Raw genomic sequence first — 25,926 nt, 5'->3', positions numbered from 1 at the left:
CAACGCACCAGCTCACACCTCAGCAGTTGTGGTCGCAAAATTAATGGAAATAGGGTTCCAACTCGTTTCACATCCCCCCTATTCTCCAGACTTGTCTCCCTCGGACTCCTATTTGTTCCCCAATAACGGGGAACAATGAAATGGCTGGCGGGAAAAAGATTTTATTCAAACGAGGAGGTGATTGCAGAAACGAATGGCTATTTTTCAGACTTGGACAAATCCTATTATTCGGAAGGGATCAACAAACTAGAGCAGCGTTGGACGAAGTGTATAAGCCTAAAAGGAGACTATGTTGAAAAATAAAAAAGGTTTACCCCAAAAAATTAAGTAGTTTTTATTTTTGCACGGACTTTTCAAACGACCCTCGTAGTTGAACAGCTACCTGCGTTAATGTTTTTCTTTTTAAGTCAAGTAAAATTATTGTTTCTATAAAACCTCATTTTCGGATCCTTTGTAATTATCTAATTGAGGAATAAACCAGCAGATCTAATCTAAGGAGCAATCTTCTAGGAGGCTAAGACGAGCGAAGATATGTCTCGGCAAACATGAACGGAAGAGACACAAGTCTTGCCTACGTCTGAGCAAAAATTGGCTGCAAAAGCTGATGGGTTTTGCGAAGGTAAACTAAAAAAAAAGCATCAAAATAATATCAAATTCTTTGAAATAGTTCAGAGGAATGCAATGTATTTGTAGAGTGTTCGTTCAAAATGGTATCCATAGTGTTAAAATGTAGCAGAGAACGGAATAAACAAACTTGCTTAGTAAGAGATCTCTTTTGTGTTGAAGAGAATCGCTTGGTCAGTAGTTCCATTCATCCGGAATTCAATTTTCTACATCTTTATCTGTACAACTAGAAATTCTATTCATTCTAGTTTGGGGGAAAATAAAAAGAAGATAAAAATGAAGTTAACTTGGTTTACCTAGTTTTTGCTGAATTTTCTTATATTGTTTTGCTTAATGAATAATTTCATGTTGAGAGTGAAACTCGGCCGCAATAGTTGAAAATAGAAGGAAATATTTAAATTAAGTTTAACTGGGCAAGAAAAATGAATCTCTCTTCTATCTCCCTCTCACTCACTCCATTTCAGTTGCTGTGACAGTGTTTCAATTTTAGCGGAAACGTTTGGGTGTAAAATGAAGGGTGTCAAGAACAAGTTGAACAAGTTTACAATCCTCCTTAAATTGTGTCTAATATTGTCCATTTCTTATTCACCATGTAAACTGAGAAGCTGAATTATATTCGAAATTTTATAACCCTTAAATTTCACAAATAGTTTCAGCGAATACCGGATGCTAAAAAAAAGAAAGGAAGCAGGAACTAGAATTTTATGCTAATTACAGTTCTCAAGATTTTTAACATACAGGGTGTCCCAAGCTATATGGATAACGACTTTTTCTCGGAAACTAAGATAGCTAGAAAAAAACTAAAAAATACGTGTTCCCTTAGTTTTTTGTTAGAAATCCAAATTTACTTTGTAAATTTTTTTCGGTGCTACCAGAAGCGAGATACAGGCACCAACTTCATTTTTTCAAATGGGAAGGTGTGGTTTTTATTTCAGAAATAGATTCCTCTATTTTTTTTAAAGAAAAATTTACTTGAACGTGTTTTTTCTGTGGGCGATATTTTACAAGTTATAAATGAAAACATGATTCTTATAAGAAATTTCAAAATGATAATATTATAACGGTTTTTTGATTGAATAAGAAGAAAAGTACTATTTTTATTATAAATTTTTTCCTCATTAATATTACAGATCATGCTCGAAATGGCGTTCACCATAGCCATGCTCTTTCCTGCTAATTGCCCTTATTGCCGAAGAAATAGATTCGGCTTTAACCGAGTTACGGGTATCTATTATTCTCTGCTTTAGTTCATCTACTGATGCAATCCTGGCTAGATTCTGATAAACCTAGATTTAGAAATGCTTTTAGATAAGCAGAAATAAAAAAAAAAAGAAAAAAGTTATGAATAATCACCTTGTTGTTGAGGTATCCCCAAAGGAAATAGTCAGACAAGACCTCAAAACGGATGTTTGCTGCAAAAAAAATTTGAGATGTCTTCTTTTCACTTCTCTTAAGAGTTCTACTTCAATGAATGAATCAATTTATTGCTACCATTACTTACGTAAAAAGAAAAATGTTCACTCGATAATTAAATTAATTGAAATGAAAGACATATATCACATTGATTAAGCTTTTGTTAAAAAGTGTCATTTGATTGTAACTTAATTGAAAGCAACCAACTTTAATTTGGTTCATTCAGCTTATGGAACTTATTTATTTTATTTATTACTGTACAGAAATTTGTAACAATTGGGACACAAGATAGTCTGTTACTCCAAGAATTAATAATTAACAGTTAATAGCATCAATAAGTGAAAATATTATCCTAAAATTAAGCTTTTTTCTTTCTGTAATAAACACATTTCGATGACGTGATTGTTTTTATTACTATTATTGTAACCCATTTTTAAGTTTATCCAGGAAATAAGCACGTTAGAAATGAATGAAACGCATTCTACATTAATAACATATCCCCTTTTGTAATCATTTCTTTGCTACCGAGCTCAGAAGTGCGCGCTGTGAATCACTAAAATGTCAAAGAGCTTTCTACAGATCTTTGAGGCCAGCACACCGTAATGAAAGTTTAATGAAGATGCCTCTTGTCGTGTGGCTCTTCTTTTCTTGTTCCTTTCATTTCGACTACCAGCATTTTACTCCCATTTAAAGAAAGATGGCGGTTGTTGCTTTTTTTGGTTTTTGTTCTTTCCTTAAAAAAAAAGAAGGAGTCAACTGATAATTTGTTTTTATTCTTTTTAAACTTTTTAGCTTGTTAGTTGGATATATTGTTGATTTTAATTTTAATGACGTCTCATTTGTTTCTTCTTTTTTTTCTTTTTCAGAGGAGCCGATGCAGAATGACCGTTATGAAGTTAATAATGCTGATTTATCGCAACAAAAGACTGGTAATGTAACAGTTTTTTTAAAAATAAGAACTAAAAAAATCGTTAAACTTTTTGGTGTAAGTTTATGAAAGAGGCGTAAATGACCAAGTTGAAACTAATAATAATAATAATAATAATAATAAGACACTTTATTGAAAATAATTACAAACTTTAGAATTGAAAACAAAACAAAAGCGTATACGTAAAAGCTGACGGTAATCCGTCAGCCGGAAGTTAGGTGCTTTTTTAATATAATATAATTAAGCAAAAATAAAACAAGAAGTGACTTAATGAAATGATAATGGTATAAAACAAAACCTATTATTAATAAAGAACAAGAAAATACATAATATTACAAATAAGATAAAGAAAAAAAGAAAAAAAATCGCCTCCATAAAGTACAAATAGCCATTCATTGAAAAAGTAAATAGAAAATTAAAAATTAAAATTAAAACAAAAATAAAATTAATAAAAATGAACATCTTCATAAACTAATAATTAAACTCTTGAATTAATTGGTATCTGTACAACCAGGCAGAGCGAGCGTAATTAATAAGATTGAGACAGTTAGTAGAGTTTAAAAGCTCTCTTAAATTGGGCAAAGTTAGAGAACGAACACCGAGGTGTCGCACTCTAAATTCTGCCAAGATAGGACAAATAGCCAAAAAATGGACTATGTCCTCTCTGGCCTTTAAATTGCATAATGAGCACAACTCTACCTCCCTGTCAACCCAAGGGGTAAAATTCAAATAGAGCAGTTCGCATCTCATCTTAAACAACCAGCGTAATTCCTTTAAATTTAATTCTGTAGTCTGAGATGAAAAAGAAAATAGACCAGCATTAACATTAAGCTCTCTATAAAAAAGGTACCTATTAGAATCTTTGGCGCTTGTAACACACACTTCCCGATGAACTATCTTTATTTTATTTGACAGAATAGCAAACTGATTCTTCCACAATGAAACATTATTATAGGAGAAACAGAAATTAAGATTGTACTTTTCAGCCAGTTTTATCCAGCTGTCAAACCAAAAGGTTTTGTGTTTAACGATTTCTAGTGCAACTACTCTAGGGAGTCTATATGCCGGTAATTCAAGGATTTTCAAAATGTATCTGAAATGGAGCCCTAAAGTAAACGTAAATAACAAATCGACACCAGTTTCAAGATACAGCATGAAGTTTGGAGTAATTGAAGGCAGGGAATATAATTTCTTAATAAAAAAAACGCAATAATTTCTCCAATACATCATACTGCTCATACCCCCAAACCTGAGCAGCATAACAAGCGATAGATCTGAAGACAGTATTAAAAAGTTGGAACTTATGGGACAAGGGAACCATGCACTGAGCAACAAGGACTGACCAGACTGTATTAAGGGCCATTTTAGCCATAAAGACTCTCTCCTTAATGTACGTTTGGAAGGAAAGGCGAGGTGTCAGAGTAACCCCCAAATATTTATATGAATTGACCACATCTATCAGCATATCCCCATATCTCCAACTTTCCCTTGACGAAAGCCTACCTCCTCTTCTAAAAACAACAATCTTGGACTTCGCCAGATTTACCTCCAAACCCCACTGTTCACAGTATTTTTTAAGGATATTAATATAGTTGAAACTAATGTATCATTTATTTTATGCGATGTTAGTTGCTTTAATTAACTCGTTAATTTTGTGGTCTTTGATAAAATGATAATGTTTGGACAAGTCCAAATTGTGAGGCTTTTGCATGGACGCAAGGCTAAGCCAATAGAAAGGAGCGCCACTTTTATCAGAAATACTTTTTTTTAAGCCAAAAATATTAAAAATGTCCCGTAAGTGCCTGAATAGGGCTTAAAATAAGCTAGAGACGTTGAAAGATAAGAGAAATAGAGGTATGTTCTGAGAAAAATACATGCCTCAATCAACTGTACTTTACAAAATAAATGAAAATTACATTTTTCATTTAAGATCTTTAACAAAAAAGAAAAAAAAAATATTGAAAAAAGTATTTCTAAAATCAAACTGTTGAAACATTGCAAAGGTGGGCGAAATCTCTTCCCTTTTTTCCCAACAAAACGGTGGCGAAGATACGAAGAGGTTGGAGAAATCATTGTGGGACAAGTAGGCTTTCAGTGGAACTGTAGTGGCTTGTCCAATAACAGTGGATCTTCGCTGAAATGATGGCAATGCCAAACTTTTGTGTGCGTGCACATCATCACCAAGAAATTGCTGTTACTTGTATTAGTTTTTGTCGTCTTCCAATATCCTTTCCTTTTATAACAAATTGTACGTACACACTCTTTATTTTCTATCAAAGAGGAAAAAGTGTAAACAAAAAAAAAAAGTTTTAAAGAGAAATATTCAAAAAATAAATATTTTGTTCTAAGAGATGGAACTACATCATAATCGTTTCAATTTGCTGATAATCAGGGAGTAAACACTTCCGCCAAGAGAGGTGAGTAGGTGAAGCGGAGTGTGAAGATGATCAGGATGAAATTGACGAACTGCGAAATTGACTCGATTTGGCCCACATTTTGCCACTTGGAATGTAATTTTTTTTTTTGTTATAAAATTTTAAAAATCTCGAAACTATTACAATTTTTAATCGCTTATATGAGTACTTGGAAAGGTATCCCATTCGATGTACAGCGTCGAGACCCCCAAAAGGCATATCTACATAAAATTCCTAATCGAATGACACCTCATTCATGAAAATCGGTTCACGCGTTTAGGCGCTTCGTTGTTTACAAAAAAGATAACAAGAACAAGACCAATTTTTGATAAAGCCATTTTCAGCAACTTTTTTCTCAAAATCTATCAATTTGGGTAGTTGGAAAAAAAATACATTTATAAAGGAGGATTTGCCCTACAATATAAAGAAAATATGGAAATTTTATCTTTTATAGGTAAAGAGAAACAAATTGTCAAAGTTGAGTGTTTTTCAACGTTACGCTTTTTCGTGCACTTTTTTGACGATCAACTGTCAAAGTTTTAAAAAAGCTTCTAGCGTCTAAAAATTTGACTATCTTTGCTCTAACATCAAGTTCTAAAACCAATACATAACTTTGCGAGAAAGAATTAAGGAATGTTGCAAGTAAACAGATGGTGTACTCCACGAATACGAACGGAAATGAGTGAACGTGCAATGAAAAAGAGATTGGATGATGTAGAAGCATTTTAGGAGTTGTGATAGAGCGATTAGAGAGGAACAAGTTGTGTTAAAAATAAAATAGATTGTACAACTGTACAAAAAGTAAATAATACAAATAATTCATTAATTACTTCCATCTGGTGTGATTGCATTAATTATATAAAAACCTCCTTCTAATTATCATGCACAATATGTTGTTTAACAAACTTTACTGAAAATATCATTCAGTGGAAGTTTCTAAGTCCGTTAGAGATCCTAATTAATAGTTTTAGAAAAGCTAATTATCCCATTGGAATCACTCCAAAACTTGTGAAATTGGATAACAGACTTTGTAGCTGGCTATCCATGCCTTATTATCTACAACAACAAAAACACGTACTTATGCCAAGCTGCTAACTTTTAAGGAATGTAAATGTGGTTTTATACCAGCCAAATTGTAAATGTAAAAAGTTCATTCTTAACTTTGCACTTTCCATTGTTTTCTTCGTTTAGATTTTTTTAGTATGAGCTACATTTAATTTTTACTTATGGATCAAATTATAATTTAACATTTTACAATTATTTCCTTGCAGTACAGGCGTCCTGACCTTCGTCTCGTCTGTTCAGAATCCCTGTCCCCTCACATTCAGAGCTCTCATAAGTGGTTGTCCACTTCTCGTTCCATCTGTTCCTTAAGATTACTTTTTCATTTTCTAAATCCTACATCTCATAATAACTTTTGAAGCTCTGGAAACGTCCATTCCTTAGACAGAACCAAACCAACTAAGTTTACCAGTTTCTATGTTCGTTATTTATTAAATGTTTTTCCATTTAAGATGTATTAAATTTCATGTTTTTTTCTTTTTTCATAATTTTCTCACTAAACATTTTTAAAAGTAGCTCAGTCAGCTAGATATTATTGGCCAAGATTTTTAGAAGTTCCCTTTCGTGTCTAATTGTAATAAGCAATAATTACTAGCAGGTAGAGATATCATAATAATTTGAAAGAGAAACAATTCTTGATGGTTACAACGGCCTAATAATGAACGTTTTAATCGTTAGTAAGGTTTACTTCGTTCAGGATATCAGCACCAGTTTAGGACTATTATTGTTTTGTTTTGGTTTCTAAATTTTGGCTACATTGAAAGTTACAACTAAAAGTTTATAGCAAACAAATGAGATAATGCATAGTTAGAATACCAAGATTTAATTAAAATCTGTACTAAACTTCTCAGCAAGTGAATGATGGCTAATCTGATCAATAGCTAAAGATTTAATGGATTTGAAAAACGTTTTGAATTTCCTCGTCTCTTATTACTTAATTAAAAATTAATTTCGCTTACATGCAAAATTGCTCCAGCTATTAATAATTTTTTTCTGCAACCATGTAGGGAAGTTCTCATTACTCAATTAAAATCAGCTGTGTAATGCCCAACTTCCCACACTAGTGGGGGGAAATTCCCATTAGTGTCACTTTCCGCACAAGTGAGTGGAAAAACTTTATTGTGCTTCCTTGATATAAGAAGTTTTGTTATTAACATAAATATTTTCTGTAAAACTCTAATAAGCTTATTTAAATTTATTTTATTTAAATAATTAAAAAACGAATATTAAAAAAAAAAAATTGAAAGGAATATAGAAATAAAAATAATACTTTAATAAATAATTAGATATTTTTAATTATAACAGTTACAAAGGTTATAGTGTTACCTTATAGAAATTTAAAATGGATTCTTGTGATTCCTGTTTAGAAAACACTCCTCCATCAATAAAAGAAACAGCAGAAAATGTAATAAGCAATGTAAATACGTAAGTAATGTAAATAATTGTAATATAACAATAAATGTTTATAATAAATAAATTACTTTTTGTAGACTGTAAAAATGAAATTTTTAATTTTATTAGTTAATAAATGGTTGCAGAAAAAATATAATATTTAACTCTAGTGTAAAGTATTTTCCTCACACTCGGCAATTTGCACTTGCACTCGCATCGCTTCGCTCGCTCGTACGTGCAAACCCTGCCTCGCGTGAGGAAAAGTACTACTTTCCACACTTGTTAAATAAATAACTATTGTGTTCCATATATCTGTAAAAATAGAAGAGAAATTTTGAAAAAAAAAATTAAAAGTTGAACTTAAATAAAATTGTCTATTGATAAAATAAAATTATAAAAAATACATGTTATCCAATATTACTTTGCAAATGATATCATGTTTTATGTCTACTTGAAGTAAAAAATTTTTAGTGCATTACAAAACACTACCAAAGGGTCATCTACAGAAGGGAATTGTGGGGCGTTGCGAAACAACCCATCATCCAGAGACTAGAATCCTTTAATCTACAGACCTATGTCATATTGTCAACGTTGTTCTATTTAAATATTTCTCAAAAACCTCAATTATAATTTTCGGTACCAACATAATTCATTATCGTTACCTTTACTTCCAGAAACAACCTATCAATCCATCCCAATCCCATTAAACGAACTCTCTCCTACACCTTATGCTGGAAAATAAGTGAGAAATTTAGTTACAGTGATGAATGACAGATCTATGAGCGACTGTGAGAGTAATTCAATTATTAATTCATATGATGACCGCCTTATATGACGTTTCTACGGAATAGGTTGGGATAGGCTGTCCTGTAATAAAGTGTAATGAATGGTTACAAACTTGTAATGTTGGTAAGCATCAAAAACTGTAAATGTGACTCAAACAGGTAGTGGAAAACTTTTGTGTCAGAACCACAAACAAGTTGCAGCGAAAGAAAACAGTTTACACCAAATTTTTATAAATCTGTTTGTTTTTATTTTTAAAACAATTAATTTTTGATCAAAGATCTGACAAAACCGTTGTGAGAAAAAAAAATGCGCAAATGTTAATAATATAAATGTGAAAAAAGAAAGCTCTAGAATGAATTATTTTTCATTTTTATGTTTTATGAAAAACCGAGACAAAGAACAAAAAAAAACCGAATAGATGTGCTATGTTTTAGATCCCCCAGGGAGGAGGCATTTTTATAATAAAGGCCGACCGGTCTTCTGGATGCCGGGCCTCTCTCTTCCGTTCTGTAAATTGCTAGCATTATTTCTCACATCGACAAAAGAGAAAAATGGCTATCGTAAATTTCTTTGATAAAGGGCCAGCATTATCATTATATAATATATATATTCATTTTCGTTATGAACATATTTTTGAAACTTATAATTGGCTGAAGTTCATTTTTCTTTTTTAAATTTTATTAAGTTGTGTTCGCTGAATTTTTACCCAAGGCATTTAGACTTATAAATTTCATAAAACTGTGGCATCCAAATTTTATTTCATCTTCAGTTTCTTCTTCAGTTATACCAAACAATTGGATTTGATTGTGCATGCATTGAGAGTAGAAAGCCCACAAAGCACTACGGAGACAGATTTGCATCTGCATTGTGGGGCGTTTCGAAACAAACTAATCCAGAGACTAGAATCCTTTCAATCTAAAGACCTTCGCCATATTGTCAACGTTTTCCCATTTAAGTTTTTCTCAAAGACCTCAATTATAATCTTCGTACCGACATAATTCATTATCGTTAACTTTACTTCCAGAAACAACCTACCAATCCATCCCAATCCCATTAATGTTGTGTTCTTGAAATAAAACTGGTAGAAGAGATATCGAACTCGAAACTAAACAGCACAAGAAGGAAATCTAAGAAAGAATGAATGTAACGTTATTAAAACTGTCCGATAGTACAGTTGTATAAGGGTTGATCGTCAAAAACTGCACGAAAAAGCGTATCGCTCAAAAACACCCATCTTTGACAATTTTTGTCTCTTTTATTATAAAAGATAAAATTCTCAAATTTTCTTTAAAATGTAGGGCAGATCCTTCTTTATAACTGTATTTTTTTTGCAACAACCCAGATCCAGTAGATTTTGAGATAAAAGTTGTATAAAAGAGGAAGTAACAATGAAGTATTTCCTTATTTTCAACCATAAACTTAGGACTACGCAACTTAGCAAACTTAAGATTATAGTTATTTATATTTAAAATATAGTGGAACATTAGATTCCAGCCGCAATCTGAACCAAATAAAATTCTGCCCAGATTTTTAGTTGCACTAAAATTTTTTCGTTCAAATGGTATTCAATAGAAAGTGACAGATATTAAATTGAACTTCGAAGTATCTATATTTTCTTGGCTACGTCTTCTATTACCTTTCCAAAACGAAATATAGATTTAGAATTGTCCTGTGTAATCACTTAATACCCAGTCTTAACAATAATCACTTGAGGAATTTATTAATTTGTGTCCAAATTTCTGTTTTGCCCGCAATCATTACTATATAGTTCGCTTACTGTAGAATACAGACTTCGTCAAATAAGTAAATGAATATTTTTGTATCATAATTACATCGAAGTTCGAAACCTGTTTTCAGCTGTTTAAGAAAGAAAAAATTAAACCCTACAAATAGTGATACTTTAATTGCTAACAATAAATATTTGAAATATAACGGCGGTCCTGGGCATGTCTTCAGTTTCAATTACATTTTAAGTTATTTAGGGCGAAGAGCAGGACTCCAGGAAATCTTCTTAAGATCAATATTGTTATTTAAATCCCTGACTAGGCAGCATTCTTCCGCAAACCACTACAGTCTTAGCGAAATTAATTGCCCTATTTTTTCCTCCTCATTTCTCACAGTTAAGACCATGTAATTTAAACTAAGCTAACATTACAATCTCTTTACACTACGAAGAAATTCAACAAATGTTTTTCTGAAGTTTTACAATTCTTTTGCTTCTTGTACAATTACAGCAATTCCGTTCAATTATTACGTCTTTCCCATTTTAAGGAACCCAAAAGATGTTGCTTTTTTGTTCAGGGATTTTAAACAGATCTTCCATTTTTTAATTGTGTTCATTAAAATTTTGGGATCTCTGATCCCTTTGGGAATCCCAAAGGCAATCCTCAAGCGGAAATATAACTTCCGCTTCTCCATACATCTAGATATTATAGATTTCAAACTTTCATACTAATTCATTTCCGGGTATATTATTAATATGTCCAGTGATTACTGGATTATAATTTCTTTGAATTTATTTACAATTTCTTTTATAATTCAATTAGCTATTATAGAATTGGTACTTATCCAAATTTGAAACTTAGTGGAACTTAGTCCACTGAATTTGAAAACAATGATAGTCAAGGATATTTTCAGATGGATAGATGTCTCCCATTGTAGGTGATGCTGAGAAAATGATATTATGGACAGCAAGAAGATGTCGAAATGGATGATATTTTTAGATCTGAACAAAGAAAACCTTTAGTGGCAAACAATGTTTTTATCCTTTATGAAAGAAAATGAACAGAAGAAAGTCAGCGACATGAAAACTGTGGAAATCCTATGATTTATCAGTCCATTAAGATGAAAGAAGTTTCTGTAAAGACGCTAAATTGAGAGCAATGGTGACCTTTTACCCAAGCAATGGAAGATGAAGTAAAAAGAGCAAATATCGAGAACCAAAGGAAGTGTATTATTAGATATGTTGATATATTGCCAGTGTTACCTTCTGTTGTTAACCAGTGAGTTGATGGTCTATGGTAGACAGAACAAGATGACAAGTAAGGACCTGGAACCCTTCTACAGCGACGGACGTCATTGATGGAGTGATAACTATTTGGAAATCCCATCTATGCACACACACACACATACAGAGAAACCATTTACACACTCGAATTATACGTCATCAACAGTAAGAGTAATACCACTCAGTGATGTCATACGTGTGTTGTTTGTCTATAATGAACACATTCCCCTAAGGGCCTTCATATAAGTTGTCATGGTTACAGTAACTTGCTAACTGATCTTAAGTAACTTGTCTCTTGTTTCATGTCTAACGTTTATATCAAATATTTGTGCTTTCGGTTCTTAAAATACATTCATCTATCGAACATTTATCTTCATCAAGGATCTGTGACTGTTGCTTTGCTTTCATCTGTGTGTAAATGCCTCAGCATTAGCATATCTCATAAATCAGAGAATCGTGGACAATTGATATTTGATATGTTGACCCGGAGCCACCATTTAGGCCCGGCAATTAGCTTCTGCACCAAATTTACCTCTTTGAATGGCCAGTTTACAACATATAGCCCAGTCAAATAAGGATTTGATATTGTTCCAAATCATAAATTTCCGAAAGTTCCTCACCGACTGCTTTGAAATTTTGACACAACGTTGCATTCAAATATTATATTACCTATTATATAAATGTAACACCAAGTGACAGGTAAACCATGTTTTTTATTATTTTTGAAAAACAGTGCCATCTGTTGGACGTAAAAACAACGCATACTATACTAAATATTTTACAATTCCATTTCAATGTTTCCGATTACATTGTTAAAAATTGAATATTCCTAGATTTCAATGGGCAACAAATAGCCCTGAATTTACCGGCTAAAATGTGAACTACTTTCTTCACGTTAAAATTTATAAAAAATTTTAGGCTCTACAACTTTTTGTAATAAATTCAAATGTCATTTGGAGCAAAGGAAACAACATATAACTTATATATACAAAGAAACCGATTTTAGAGACTTTTGACCACTGATTTCCGGTGACGCGTACATGTGACTTTTGAACCAACTTATAAAATCCCAAAACAAAGTTTTATTAAAAGTTTATAGCTTATTATCATCCATTCTGAGGTTTATCCCCACTTTTTTTTTACCTAATTTGATTGGGCTAGTGAAGTTTTTAAGGTTTTCTAGAAAACGGATGTAACGATTTAAAAAAAAACAAATAAATAAAACTGTATTCTCTCTTAACTTTTAACCGTTGAGCCGTCACCTTATGTGAAGTGCCATAAGCCGTCACCTCGGGTCATATTGACCCAGCATTAAAAACCATTAAATAAAAAGGAAAAACTAACTAATACCCATGTTATAGGGAATAGAAATCGAAGACAAAACATTTATTTATACTTTAATAAAACAGAAATACAAATTAAAAAAAAAAATCAATAACATATAGATGTAATTTCTAAATGAGGTGCTGCTTAGCATGAAATGAAAAACAGAGAAAATATTTACAGTTTACAATCAAAATTAAAACAGTTAATTAATTACAATTATTTCTACAGTTAGTGCAAATAGTTACTGAGTGTATCTTACATATGTAATTTTTACAGTTACTGCAAAAAGTAGGATATTTATTGTCCCTTGTACTAGGGCATATGTGGCATCTTCTTCGCTTTTTAGGGTTAGGAATGTCGTCTCCATTTGTTGCAATCGGAAGAATTGTTGCGCTTTCTTCTTGCAGATAAATATTGATCCTCACCTTCAAATCCCGTGAGATCACGGTGCTCAGCGACCTTCTGATAATGACGCCCCAAACTTTTGAGGAAGGTGCGTCGGTCCATTTTGAAAGTTATATTTTTACGTTGAGCATTATTTTTATATGTGATATACGCATTAAATCTTACTCTCACTCCCACTGGGGTCGTTCCCTTAGCTTTTACACAGTGGTGGACCGCGATAGACTTCGGTCACTCAACTTCCAGAACAATCTCCACGGACAATAGCTACACCCCCCTCGGCGGCAAGGCCACTTTGATACTCGTACAATATTATTAGTAGCAATAACAATAAAAAAAATTCCTTTTATTGAATAAAATTAAAGAATTACTTGCTTCGGAAACAGTTTTATTGGAGGAGATGTTACTCAAAACACTAAGAAATGAATGACACAAGCCGTCACCTCGGGTCGAAATTGCTGGTTCGCGCCCATACAGCAGGCAGCGGGAAAAAAATCCTATGCCATCTCAATCAAAATACGTCAAAAAGAGATAAATAAAAATTTCGCGAGCCCAGCCCTTATAAATATTAAAATAGAAGAAAGTATGAGCTGGGTCAATATGACCCGACGTGACTGCTGAAGGGTTAAATTTTTACAGAAAAATGCTGCTTAAAGCAGTTATAGAGAAGATGGGAGGTTAACGTCCCTATTAAATTAATTCATCGAAGTGAAATCTGTGGCCTCAGTATCTTTATTAAACTGCAGGAAATTCAATATGTAAGCAAACTTCTTAATTGGCAGGAAATCGGAAATGCTACATTATTAAATACATGGTATGGTTTTTTAAAGTTTTTTTTTTACTAATTATAAATTTCTAGAATATTTTATTACGTATATTTCCTTTATTAATATCTTGGATAAGGTTCCATTCATTTCTTTATTTTATTTAATTTTATTTTTTTGTTATTTTGACAAATGTTTGAACAGAAAAAACAAACACATATTGGAACGAATGAGAGTGGATTTGATTTCTACTGTACGGGATTATAATCCTTTATTTTTACACACCTTTTTTTTGCGGACTTTAGGATCAGCCAACTTTTCGCTGTGTTTATTTTAACACAGGGTTGCTAACTGTAACAATCCTCAATCACGTTTCACAAAACATTCCGAACACAAAACAGAAAAAATAAATTGTCGCTTGTAATGAATGGAAAAAAGAGAACAAAATAAAACGAAAATACAGGAACATTCTATTTGAGGTGTGAATCACAGAGGCATAGATTTTCCTTTTTCAGTTTTATTATTTATCGCAAAAAATTCAAACATTTGAAGTTGGCAAAAGGGAATTTATTTATTTTTAATGATCTAAGAATGAAAAAGTATTTCAATTTAATGGAGAGCGCTCTGATATCACACTTCCTTCAATAGCATCATTTTACTAGGTCTGTAAATTAAGTAATGAGACTGATTTTTTTATTCAAAAAGAATTACAATTCAAAATAACTTCCTTCTGAAGCTACACAGCGCTGGAGACGTTTCTTCCACTCCTCATAGCAGTGCTCGAACTCCGATACTGGAATGGCCTTCAGCTGGAATAGCCGTTTGATTATTTTCGGCTGTCACAAAATGAGTTCCCTTGAGGTGATTTTTCAACTTCGGGAAGAGAAAAAAAGTCACAAGGACTCAAGTCAGGCGAATAAGGAGGCTGAGGAGCCACAGGAATGTTTTTACTGGCCAAAAACTCTGGTTTATTGAAATTGCTGTGTGACAAGGAGCATTATCGTGATGCAAACACCCACTTGTTCTTGATGTTTGGTCTCACACGAATGGACCCTTTTGCGAAGTTATTCAAACGGTCAATCAACACTTACCGAGAGATTCTTGAAAAACTTCGAAAAAGGGTCCATTCGTGTGAGACCAAATATCAAGAACAAGTGGGTGTTGCATCACGTTTAATGCTCCTTGTCACACAGCAATTTCAATAAACCAGAGTTTTTGGCCAGTAAAAACATTCCTGTGGCTATTCAAGTATCGGAGTTCGAGCACTGCTATGAGGAGTGGAAGAAACGTCTCCAGCGCTGTGTAGCTTCAGAAGGAAGTTATTTTGAATTGTAATTCTTTTTGAATAAATTTTTTTAAAAAAATCAGTCTCATTACTTAATTTACAGACCTCGTATTATGAGGAACATAATTAATACAGAAATAAATTATTACGTAAACACGAGAAAAAAATTGCGTGAGTTTTGTCCACAACTGTGATGATTATGACGAGCAGATGGCTAGCGAATGACTATGACATAGATTAATGAAATAGAGAATTTGAACAGGACAGTCTGACCTGTTGTCAACCCAGCAAAAAAGGGTATCCCAAGAAAAATGGCCGGAAGCTGTTCTTCGATAATCCATTTAGATACCAATTGCATATCCGGTATGTGGTAAAATCTACATTATAAGGCACGCCTTTAATGACTTTTTAAAATCTGAGATTATACTTTGTTAATAAAATAAATGCCATTGCATTACAATTAAAAGTGGAAGTAGTCAGCTGATTCCCATTCTAATCCATCTTGGCCCAAAAATAACTCCCAACAACTTACCTGAAATAAATATAAATGATGGATGACAAATTATTATACTTATTGAAAATAATGGATAAATAAATAATTAAACAAAAATGAGAGGGAAAGAAATTAGGCTTAAGTAAAAGGCCACGCGGTCGAAATGTCTCATCTGGTCGTTTTGGTGCTAATTAACAAGGAAATGGGTTTAAAAGTTATAAAACCATATTTCAACGCCACCTTTATCGTTGTTTGAAGATAATTAGACAAGATGGCTTCCCATTAACCCTGTCGCCTAACAACTGGTTGATGGGCTAATTGGAGGGGGCTTGTTATCTATTAGCCTACTCATTAATTTATAAAATTTTAGGGATTTTGTACTAGAGATTGCAGTAGTGTTGACGATCCCCGGTTTAACCTCTCAACGTCTTAGAAAGTTTTAAAATCTTTATTTTTTTTTTTAAGAAAAAAGATTTATTTGGGAATTATTTATTTTAATCATCATATATCAGAACTATTAGTGGATAGATTATGATTCTCTTCTCGATTTATGGAAAAGTTTCGGAGGTACAGCCAAGGTGATTGCAGAGGGTGCAATTGCCAAGTCTCCTTTCAATCAAAAAGGTGATTGCATCTTAATCAAGACAAAAAAAACAAAAAAAAAAACGAAATAGATCCATAGAATAAAGAAGCAATAGAAGCAAGAAAGGTGCTTAAACCGATATTTCAAAGAGTTGGCTCCTTGAGGAGATTATAAAGAAGAGCTTTAATACTGTCATATTTACAGAATATACTGCACTTTACATTTTACCTAACTTGTCGATGCTTGTATCTTATACCATAGTTGTTACATCCTGTCTTGTGATAAAGTGGTATTTTACTTCCATAGTAAATAGAATCGGTGCCTACTTAGTTCACATCTACGTAAAACCGTCTAGGTGTGTCTCTGGCTAGTCTTAAGAACTCTTTCAAGCTCACGTCGCAAGTAAATGTCCATGAGGTGTACCATATAGTGGCATTGCCACTTGATAGATGGAAAGCTTATTTCCGTTGGCAATGCAGTTTTGCAATCTTCAAGCAACACTAATCCTAAATTTCCGTTTAGCCTTATTGTCTGAATCTTAAATTGTAGTTAGTCCCTAGTTTAGTACTATGTATTTATCTCTCGTTCCTAAAATAGAGTTACATAATCTTTTAATCAATCTTTGATTCTGCCAGCTCTTTCTAGACGATTCCTTGCAATTTTCAGCTCGATTACAACGAACATACTTTGTGTGATCGGCCAGATACCATTTCTGTCAAAGTCTATATCATTCCATCATTCCTTTTTTTGAGCAGTTTTGCCTTAATTTACATTAGTATGGGCTGTACATCTTCGATCCAAAAGTAGATCTAAATTGTTTTCTTCCTTTTAAGACAAATAGTCTCTAAACTTGGAAAGATTATTTATCGTTCCAATAATTTGTCTTTTTAATTATGTAGGTGGCACTTTTTATTCTGGAACAAACTGAATTACGCCAATCAAAATTGAAATAAATACGTAAGTTTACAAAATGGGAGAAAGAGATAATTGCGAGAATGAGAGTATAATTTAATTATAATTCAAATTTAATATTTAGTTTTATATTGTAATAAAATCAAAAAGAAATTCTCCCCTTAATTGTGGTAATCAAAAATGCATGAAAAACTCATTACACCTTTATGTTCAGCGAGGACACCTGAACATATCGTTAGGTGTTTTGTATACATATGCATATAAGCATGTTTGTTAGTGTGGGTGTGTACAAAGACATGGAGGAAAAAGGAAGTAAAGAAGAATGGGATTCGAAGTGTGGGGAAGCGATCGATATAAAACAACCTTCTTATTTAGTTAGCCGAGAGAATGGGTTCCTTAGTCCTTGAATATCCAGGATTGTCTGATTTAGTGAACCGTAACCACTACTAGGTCAACTGCGGGTGGGTATGGGTTTTAGATTAGCTGGGTCAACTTGGTAAGTTCAGTTATCGTCGCTCTTTAACCCAGTTAAGTTAACATAGAATCGCAACAATGTTTATCAATTGCTCAAAGAAAATAACTAACTAAAAATTCCTTATTTATTAAGTTCGTTATTGATTGTTGACAAATTTGGTAAAAATTTAATGTGAACAGGCTCTCAAACAAAGCTTTCATTTATGACAATTGTGAAGATAACATAGAATCACCTAAAACCATCTTTCCAGGTACCATATTCAAATAGAAGATTTCAAATTATAAACGAACTTTATTTTCAAGATTTTATGATGCTAACAAGAAGGCTTTGAGTTTGGGTGGCCAAACATTTTAGACGCTAGAGGATCTTTTACAATACTCATTCATGAAAATCGGTTCACGCGTTTAGGAGCTACGTTGTTTACAAAAAGGGTAACAAGAAGAAGAAGAAGAATAAGAAGAAGATTTTTTGAAAATGCCGTTTTTGACTATTTTCACACACCTATTTCACGAAATCTATTTAATCTGTGTTGTTGCAAAACAATTACAGTTATAAAGGGTTTGAGGATTTGCACAATATTTTAAAGAAAATTTGGGAATTTTATCTTTTATAGAAAAAAAGAAAAAAATTGTCAAAGTTGGGAGTTTTTCAACGTTACGCTTTTTCGTGTAGTTTTTGACGATCGGACAGTTTTAATCATTGCAAATATTTTTATAGATACGATTGAAGTTGTAAAATTTTAGAGTTCTTGTGGCAATCAATGAACAATATTAACTTTTCCGGACTAAAGGAACTCAATTGTGAAAACTTGAAATAGAAAATTTGCATGATTACAGTTTTACCCCATAGTTGATTAGGGTAAGCGAAAGTCGATTGCACGAGATTATCGACAAGCACAATTCCCATTCTGTTGGGACATTCACACTTTAGTTCCTTTCATTTTGTATTCAACTACAATACAAAATGAAATTAGTCAATACTATTTAATTATTATACAGCTACTACGTGTTCCCCTTAACAAAAAGCACTATATAAATATATTCAAGGATGTTTTACAAAGTTAATTCATCAGATAAAACGTTATGGAAGAGTTAGTATGGTGAGGAATTTTGAGTGCTGCAGACAGTAACACTAGATGAAGGGCATGAGTTCTTGGGGTTACTGGGATGACGGTATAACACTTTGTACTGCTTGTAGAAAGGGTGGAGAAGGTTCATCTCTAGGGTGGTGTCGGGTGAGAGAGAGTGGCTTATCTGACAGAGCATGGAAATAGTATGCAGAAGGACTTGCTGGGAGGTGAAGGATGGAGCTCGCCCTAGGAGGATTTCCCCCCATCATACCTAACATCTAATATCGCCCTCCAGACTTGCTAACCACTTCACTTTCACAAACCTTTACTTTATTACAAATGACAAATTAAACAATTTAGACTGGAATTAAGTTGATTACACTAATTACTACTTTTTTTTTATCTATGTCTTTTTCCTATTAAACATTTTATTTGCCAATTACTTGTTTAAGCAAAATCGTAAAAATTTTCTATTCCATTTGAGGAAGGAACGTTTTATTGAGTTTCAAAGGATATTATTAAAAATGGTTTTTAATTAATAAGCGTTCAATTTAATTGAAATAAGCACCATTACTATTGGCACAAGTTTGCCAACAAGAAACTTCAATTGATTCCATTATTGTAGAAATTGGGTCCTAAGGGTTCAAGGAATTCGATGAATGGCCGTTTCCTGCCAGTAGAACAGCGGTGAAGATTCTACCAACAAGAATGTTTTCCAGATCTTTGAGAAGGTAATGATAATGTTATGTACGGATAAGGCATAACTTCCATCTCCAAATTATTCAATTTTGAGACGGTGTTTTTGAAACTTGTTGGTGAGGAATTAAGACTTTGATCCCTCCAATAATTAAGGCAGGTCATAGCTCTCTGCATTGATTTTCAAAAATATATTTGGATAGTTGCCGACCACCATACTATAACATAACATATTGAGTTGTCCGGAAAATAATGCAGGATTATGGTTTTAAAAGAAAAAAATTAAAATTATGATTTATAACTGTTTTTATTAATCAAAATAGTCTCCATTACTTTCTATACATTTCTGCCAACGTGTGGGCAACTTTTCCATACCCTCTGTATAGCATTTTGGAATCCTTAGAATTTATAACTTTTTGGCGGTCGTTTAATATGTGAGGAACCCAACTTTCAACCTTTTTTTCACCTTCCCAAACGCCTTGAGATGGTCATCGACGGTTGATTTGCTGACTTCGAGTTTCACTGCCAGTTCTCGAACAGTTGTTCTGGGATTTTCTTCCACCAAAGCTCGGAGAACATCGTCATCAAGGGCAGAACTTCTTCCACGGCCTTCTTTTTTGTCTTCAAGGCTCAAGTCTCCCTCTCGAAATCTCTGGAACCACCGTTGAACAGTGCACTCACTTATATTGCCTTCGCCCAAGACATCGCTGATATTTCTGGCCGTTTGGTCGAGTTCCGAGCCGAGTTTAAACTCGTAAAACATTATGCGAAAATCACGCTTTGACATCTTAGTAAAAACTGAATTATTTCCAAGTAGCAAAATGTTACAGAGGTAAACAAACATTTTTGTCTGAACGAGGATTAATAAGTGTTTACATTTATAAAAGTCAAAAGTCCAACAAACATAAACAGTTTTGAGGGGTATTTTAACATAAACTATTTTGAGGGGTATTTTAAAGAAAACGTAAAATCCTGCATTATTTTCCGGATAACCCAATAGTTTTTTTAAAAATAGATTTTAGGGTTTTTGGAATTGTTTGGGATAACTTAGCCATATCGAAATACTACCCAAAATGGCTAAAATAAACTCACTAATTATTTATTTTTTATTACTAACGATAATATAAATAATGTGTATTTTATCGATCCTAGAACGCATATTTATTGAATTCTTGACCGGTTTCGAACTTTCATGCATCATTTCAGATAAATTATTCAATTTGGTTTTGAGAATTCGATTTCAATCGATCCCATATTATCCTTGCTGACTATAATCTGATTGTTATCCTGAATATAAAGTCCCGTTTTGAGGACCTAACCAGATTTTCAACATAAATATTTACTTAGTGGACGACCCACAACTGACGTAGGCAAATTAAATTACTGGCGTCTCTCACTTGGAGAGGAGACAATACTTGCCCTTATATTTGTTCTCCTTTCTCCTAAAATTTAAGCTAGGGAAGATACTCTTTGCAAGAGTAGGAATTCTCCCCTTACCTCGGAGTTCCGCAGAAAGTACGCCCGGGAGATTGGTGGTTCATACAGCAATTTCTTGCAGTGACTTCATGACACTGATATGAACGAAGTAGGCTGGTAGTAAGGATTCAGAACATTAATAGTGGAAGTGAAATTTGTACCCAAATCTCATGATTCGATTTTGAAGATCTGAAGAATATTATGCTGAATAGAATTTATTTAAATTTGGTAATATTCCGCTAGTGCTACTTTCTTGGGCTATAACATCCAACGTGTTGATAACTTCTAGTTTTGTTTATAAATCTTTTCTTTTAAAAAAACTTACCACGCAGATTATGCTCCTGTGTTAACATTATCTCCTAATTAATTGTTTATAAGGAAACAGACCAAGATTCTTGACTACTTTAAATTCTCTTTAACCTAGAGCAGTCATTCTGTAGATGTCTCTATCTCCTTCTAACTGTTGATGTGGCCAAGGCTGGCGGCGCAAAGTGTTGAACTGTGGCACACACAGAGAGAATACCAGAATACATTGCGGAGGCAGAGGCAAGGCTCTAGAAAGCACTAGCCGGTGAATACGCCTGGCTGGAGTTCGGCCAACTTAGCCTTATCTCTCTGGCTGTAACAAAACGGCCCTTTTTACTCTCTTGAAAAAGAATACCATTTCTTCTTTTTTATTCTGGCCCAGGTTAGCCACTGACTGTATTCCAATGGTAAATATTTGATAAAGAATATAAAAGTTAGTTATTCTATTTGTAAATTATTACACCTCTCCTTATTTTTTTTAGTATTAGATTTTTAAAAAAGTAAAATTATCGAAGAACCTTTCAAAGTATATTTTAAAAACGTCTTGATAAATACGGTAGCTGAACAGATACTTTCTTCTTAACGCTGAAGACGGTTGCTATTGGCTGACTGATAAAATGTTTAATGGAAAGATCGGTGTGCAATTAACAAATAATCACAGAAAAAACTCCAGATAACAAAATAAAGTGGTTTCTGCTGCAAAATTACGAAAGCACAAAAAAAAAAATATCTGATATCTAGTTAAAGACTGTTCAAGAACTGCTACTATATTAATGATTACTCATTTTACTGATTTAGAGACTCAGACATTCAGATCTTAAGCCCAGATTTGTTCAGTACGAACTTAATTACTGACATTAACATTAATTAATAACATTTTATTCTTACAACCAATAATACACACTGATAGCCATCACCCAAGGCATAGAACGCCTTGATTTTTGTTGAAGTCTCTGAGAGGTAAGTGGACGATAGCGAAGGAGTACTGCCAGCCTGTCATAGTTTACAAACTCTGAGGCTTTGCTTCAAGCCGAAGAAAAGCATAGCGTTATTGAGATTCCCTGCTAATTGACGGTCGGATCGGTCTTTTAATGGCCAGATCATGGTGTAGACTACGACTTACTTTCTCTCCTAGTTACAGCGCTAAGCTCTCATCCATCTTTCTTTTCCTTACGCCTCTGGTGGTACCCCTCTAGAGCTGGCCACTTACTACACTACACCCCCTCTCTATGGACGCACTGTTTGTATCCCAACTGCTTATATAATTTAGAATAATTTCCACTTTTTTAGTTTTGTTTTTAGGCGCGACATCATCTATGGTCATTGGCACCACGACCTTTTTTCCGTTCAATGCCAGCCTACAGGCATTGTTGTGACAGACAACACTGTCCACCAGCAGATAGTGAACTATAGGAAGCTGTTAGGAAGAGAAAGTCTAAGGGCAAGCAGCTGGATTCGAACCCAGGATCTAGTACGCAAAACACTATGCTAATCCCTTCCTAAATTGCCCCTGTTTTTACATAAAAGTTGAAAGTTACGATACATTGAGACATTTTTGTGAAAACCCAACATTGAAAATTCGATAGGATTTCCAAAACTTTCCTTACCTAATGAGGGAAAGTAAAATTCAATAATTGTTCTTGTTTTTCCTGAATCTAAAGTATTTATGATAATTTTCTTTTTATACAGGCTCGCACGAATTGAAGAGAGGCTGACAATTTTCTGAAAAGCACGGGGGCTGGAAAACTCTGTACTGAAAATTTGGCATGATAGCAATACTTTCTTCAGAGAAAGTAAAGTTCAATAAATACCTAAAAAAGGAAAATAAAATAAGTAACCTGAAAGTCTATTGTATTGATATCAAGTTAGATCTGTTATCCAACTAGGTCCAATTCAACATTCAGACTGAAAGTGTTTTAGATAGAACTACTAGGCTGAAAATAGATTAGATTGTTAACATTTTATTTGCTTTCCAGATGTAGAAAAAGACTTTGAATAAACATCAGAGAGAGAGAGAGAGAGAGAGTAAAAAAATTGGATAAACCTTCTAAGTATGTGACGTTAGAGTAGCAGGAATGTCTCCCGAAGGTGCGATGTATAAGTTCTTGCGAACTGGATGTTACCCTGGGGCACACTAGTGGACAGGAATAATACCCACCTACAATGGACGTACTTGTCACCACTAATGGTAAAGTAGAATGTGGCTGAAGCATAATCATTTTCCTGGCAATACGGAATATTTTTGCTAGAAAAAAAAAAAAATATGGAGTTTGCACTTATATGAACTCCATGGGAGCAGCTACTGAATAAATGCAAAGAAAACAAAAACATAATTTTAAAACACAAAATAAACATTGCAAATTATTATAGTTAATTACTATTTATTTTCTCTACATTATTTTGGTAAAAACTTACTACGAAGGCAACAATATCACGTTTTTCATTCAGCTAACTATTACGAAATGTTATCTCTGCAAATTCGTGTTAAATATGAAATCAAACGATGCATTTGTTTAAGGGATATGTGCTGCTTAACTTTGGTTCGTTCATAGATAATATTAGACATTCGGATACAGGAGGACAGGGCCGGATTTTCCTTTAGGCTAACTAGGCTTCAGCCTAGGGCCTCAAGATCAAGAGAGGCCTGCATTCAAAGTGTTAACAAAATTAAAATTACACTGTAAATACTAAAATCAGAGAACACTAAAACACTGAACCGAAAATAAGGAGAAATTCTACGCATATGACTAATAAACAAACATAAAAATGTATTGGTTAAGATCAACGCGTTCGGCTCATTGGGTCTGTTCCGTTTGCATATACTAAATTGCACCAACGTATGGTTCATACGTTTAGTGATTGCTATGGCAAATATTGACGTGCCTTATGCTTCTAAGCTCTGGTACAATGTTTCATCATGAAACATGAAACAACATGTTTCATTTAACATATTGATATATATCACAGTAGTGATATATTTTATTATCTCTCATGTAATTTACAAACTTAAAAATGGGAGGTGAAAGGGCCTCATAAGTGGAATAGCCTTTTCATCTAAATCCGGCCCTGCAGGAAGACCTGAAATAATTTTAAAATTTTAATATGGGGAAAGCAATAATATCAAAATAGGGAGATCTGACTAATAGATTATAAAGAATTACTAAGAGCTTTAGACCAACAAAATAATTTTATTTTACACTTAAAACAAGAACACTAAAAGATACAAATACGGGTCTAGACCTGTAGTATAATTGATAAGACTTACAGTTCTTTTTGTTTGTTTTACAATTGAAACACAGACTGACTTGTTCAACAATAATTGACACTGGCACATGGTCTAACACAAAACGAAACAGTTCTTTATGATTTTTGTCTTCTTCTTTAGTCACACCGGATGGCTGGGACGCTGTCGAGTTTCTGACGAAACAAACATATGTCTGTCTAATAGCTGACACTTTGGAACACTGGTGGCATGGAGATTGGCAATTAAGTCCTGACCGCGTGCTAACTGACGCTCAACTCCACGGAGGTTTTCCACAGCCTTGTCAACTGTCCGGGCGCGAACATCTTCAAATTTAAACTTATTCGAGGATCGAATAGGACCTTAAAACTCCAAATTGATAATCGGCACGATCGTTATACTTCTCCTAAATAAATGTAAAGCCAATGATAAAACCTAGTAAAAGGAGCAAAACCAACTCCTGGCAACAATCAGCTTAAAAGAACTGGATCACACTTCATAACCCATTCTAGAATGTTCAGTAAAACTTTTGACTTATTTACTGAATGTTAACGACATAACAACCAGTCGTAAACTTTACTCTTGTTTTGTTCATTGCCTCAACACTTTTATTAATACTTAAAAGTGAAATAAATAAATTGCAACTCCCCAGATGCATTGTGTTTAGATAAGTATCTACTAGTCTTCAGAGAATTGATTATACCGATGGAATATAAATTGAATAAGATATGGGTAGAATAAAATGGCCGGTTGGACAATAAAATGAGTACCACTAACAATAAACAAGGCTTCCAGTTCAGTTAGTGGAGCCGGTGGCCAAGATAATGCTAGGTGATAGCTGTCTTCTTGTAATGAGAAGGAGAAGAAAAGTTGGTACGTCGTATACAGAGAGAAGCACATATAACACAGCTTTGGAACGTTACCTTTTATATTGCGCGCAGCTTCTCGGAGTTAGCTGAAAAGTTAAAGCAGAAGATTTAGTTCACCTTTTGCTAAGGAGATTAAGAAAAATCTGGACTGAACTCTGAAACACTTTTCTAACCACTATTATCAAAGTCTTTGCTTAAAATTTCTTTTTTTCTTAATTAAAATATTTGAGACATATTTAATTTTTATTAACATTTTAAAGTTTGATGAACCGGACATTATAAAGAAGTAATCAAACGAAAATCTACACCAAAAACTTCCTTGAGAATAGCCTAAAAAGAAGTTTACAAGAAAATTGATTTAATTAATAGTTAACCAGGTGGAAAAGTGTAGATAAACTTGGAA

The 25,926-nt window shown here is 33.4% G+C and overlaps 1 protein-coding gene across 1 annotated transcript in view; it reads left to right on the top strand.

Moving 5' to 3' along the window:
- Positions 1-2,842: 2,842 nt before the first annotated feature.
- LOC141451336 (acid sphingomyelinase-like phosphodiesterase 3b) overlaps positions 2,843-25,926 on the top strand; it is a 267,887-nt gene continuing 244,803 nt past the window's right edge. The window contains exon 1 of the mRNA XM_074122628.1: positions 2,843-2,966. Within this exon, the coding sequence (XP_073978729.1) occupies positions 2,912-2,966 (55 nt within the window). The 5' untranslated portion in view covers positions 2,843-2,911. The remainder of the gene's footprint in view (positions 2,967-25,926) is intronic.

The sequence above is a fragment of the Rhodnius prolixus genome, unplaced genomic scaffold (genome assembly GCF_049639745.1).
Source record: "Rhodnius prolixus isolate KJV_2025 unplaced genomic scaffold, Rpr scaffold_8, whole genome shotgun sequence".
NCBI lineage: Eukaryota > Metazoa > Arthropoda > Insecta > Hemiptera > Reduviidae > Rhodnius > Rhodnius prolixus.
The sequence above is the reverse complement of the archived record's forward strand: the minus strand, read 5'-3'. Positions and strand labels throughout refer to the sequence as shown.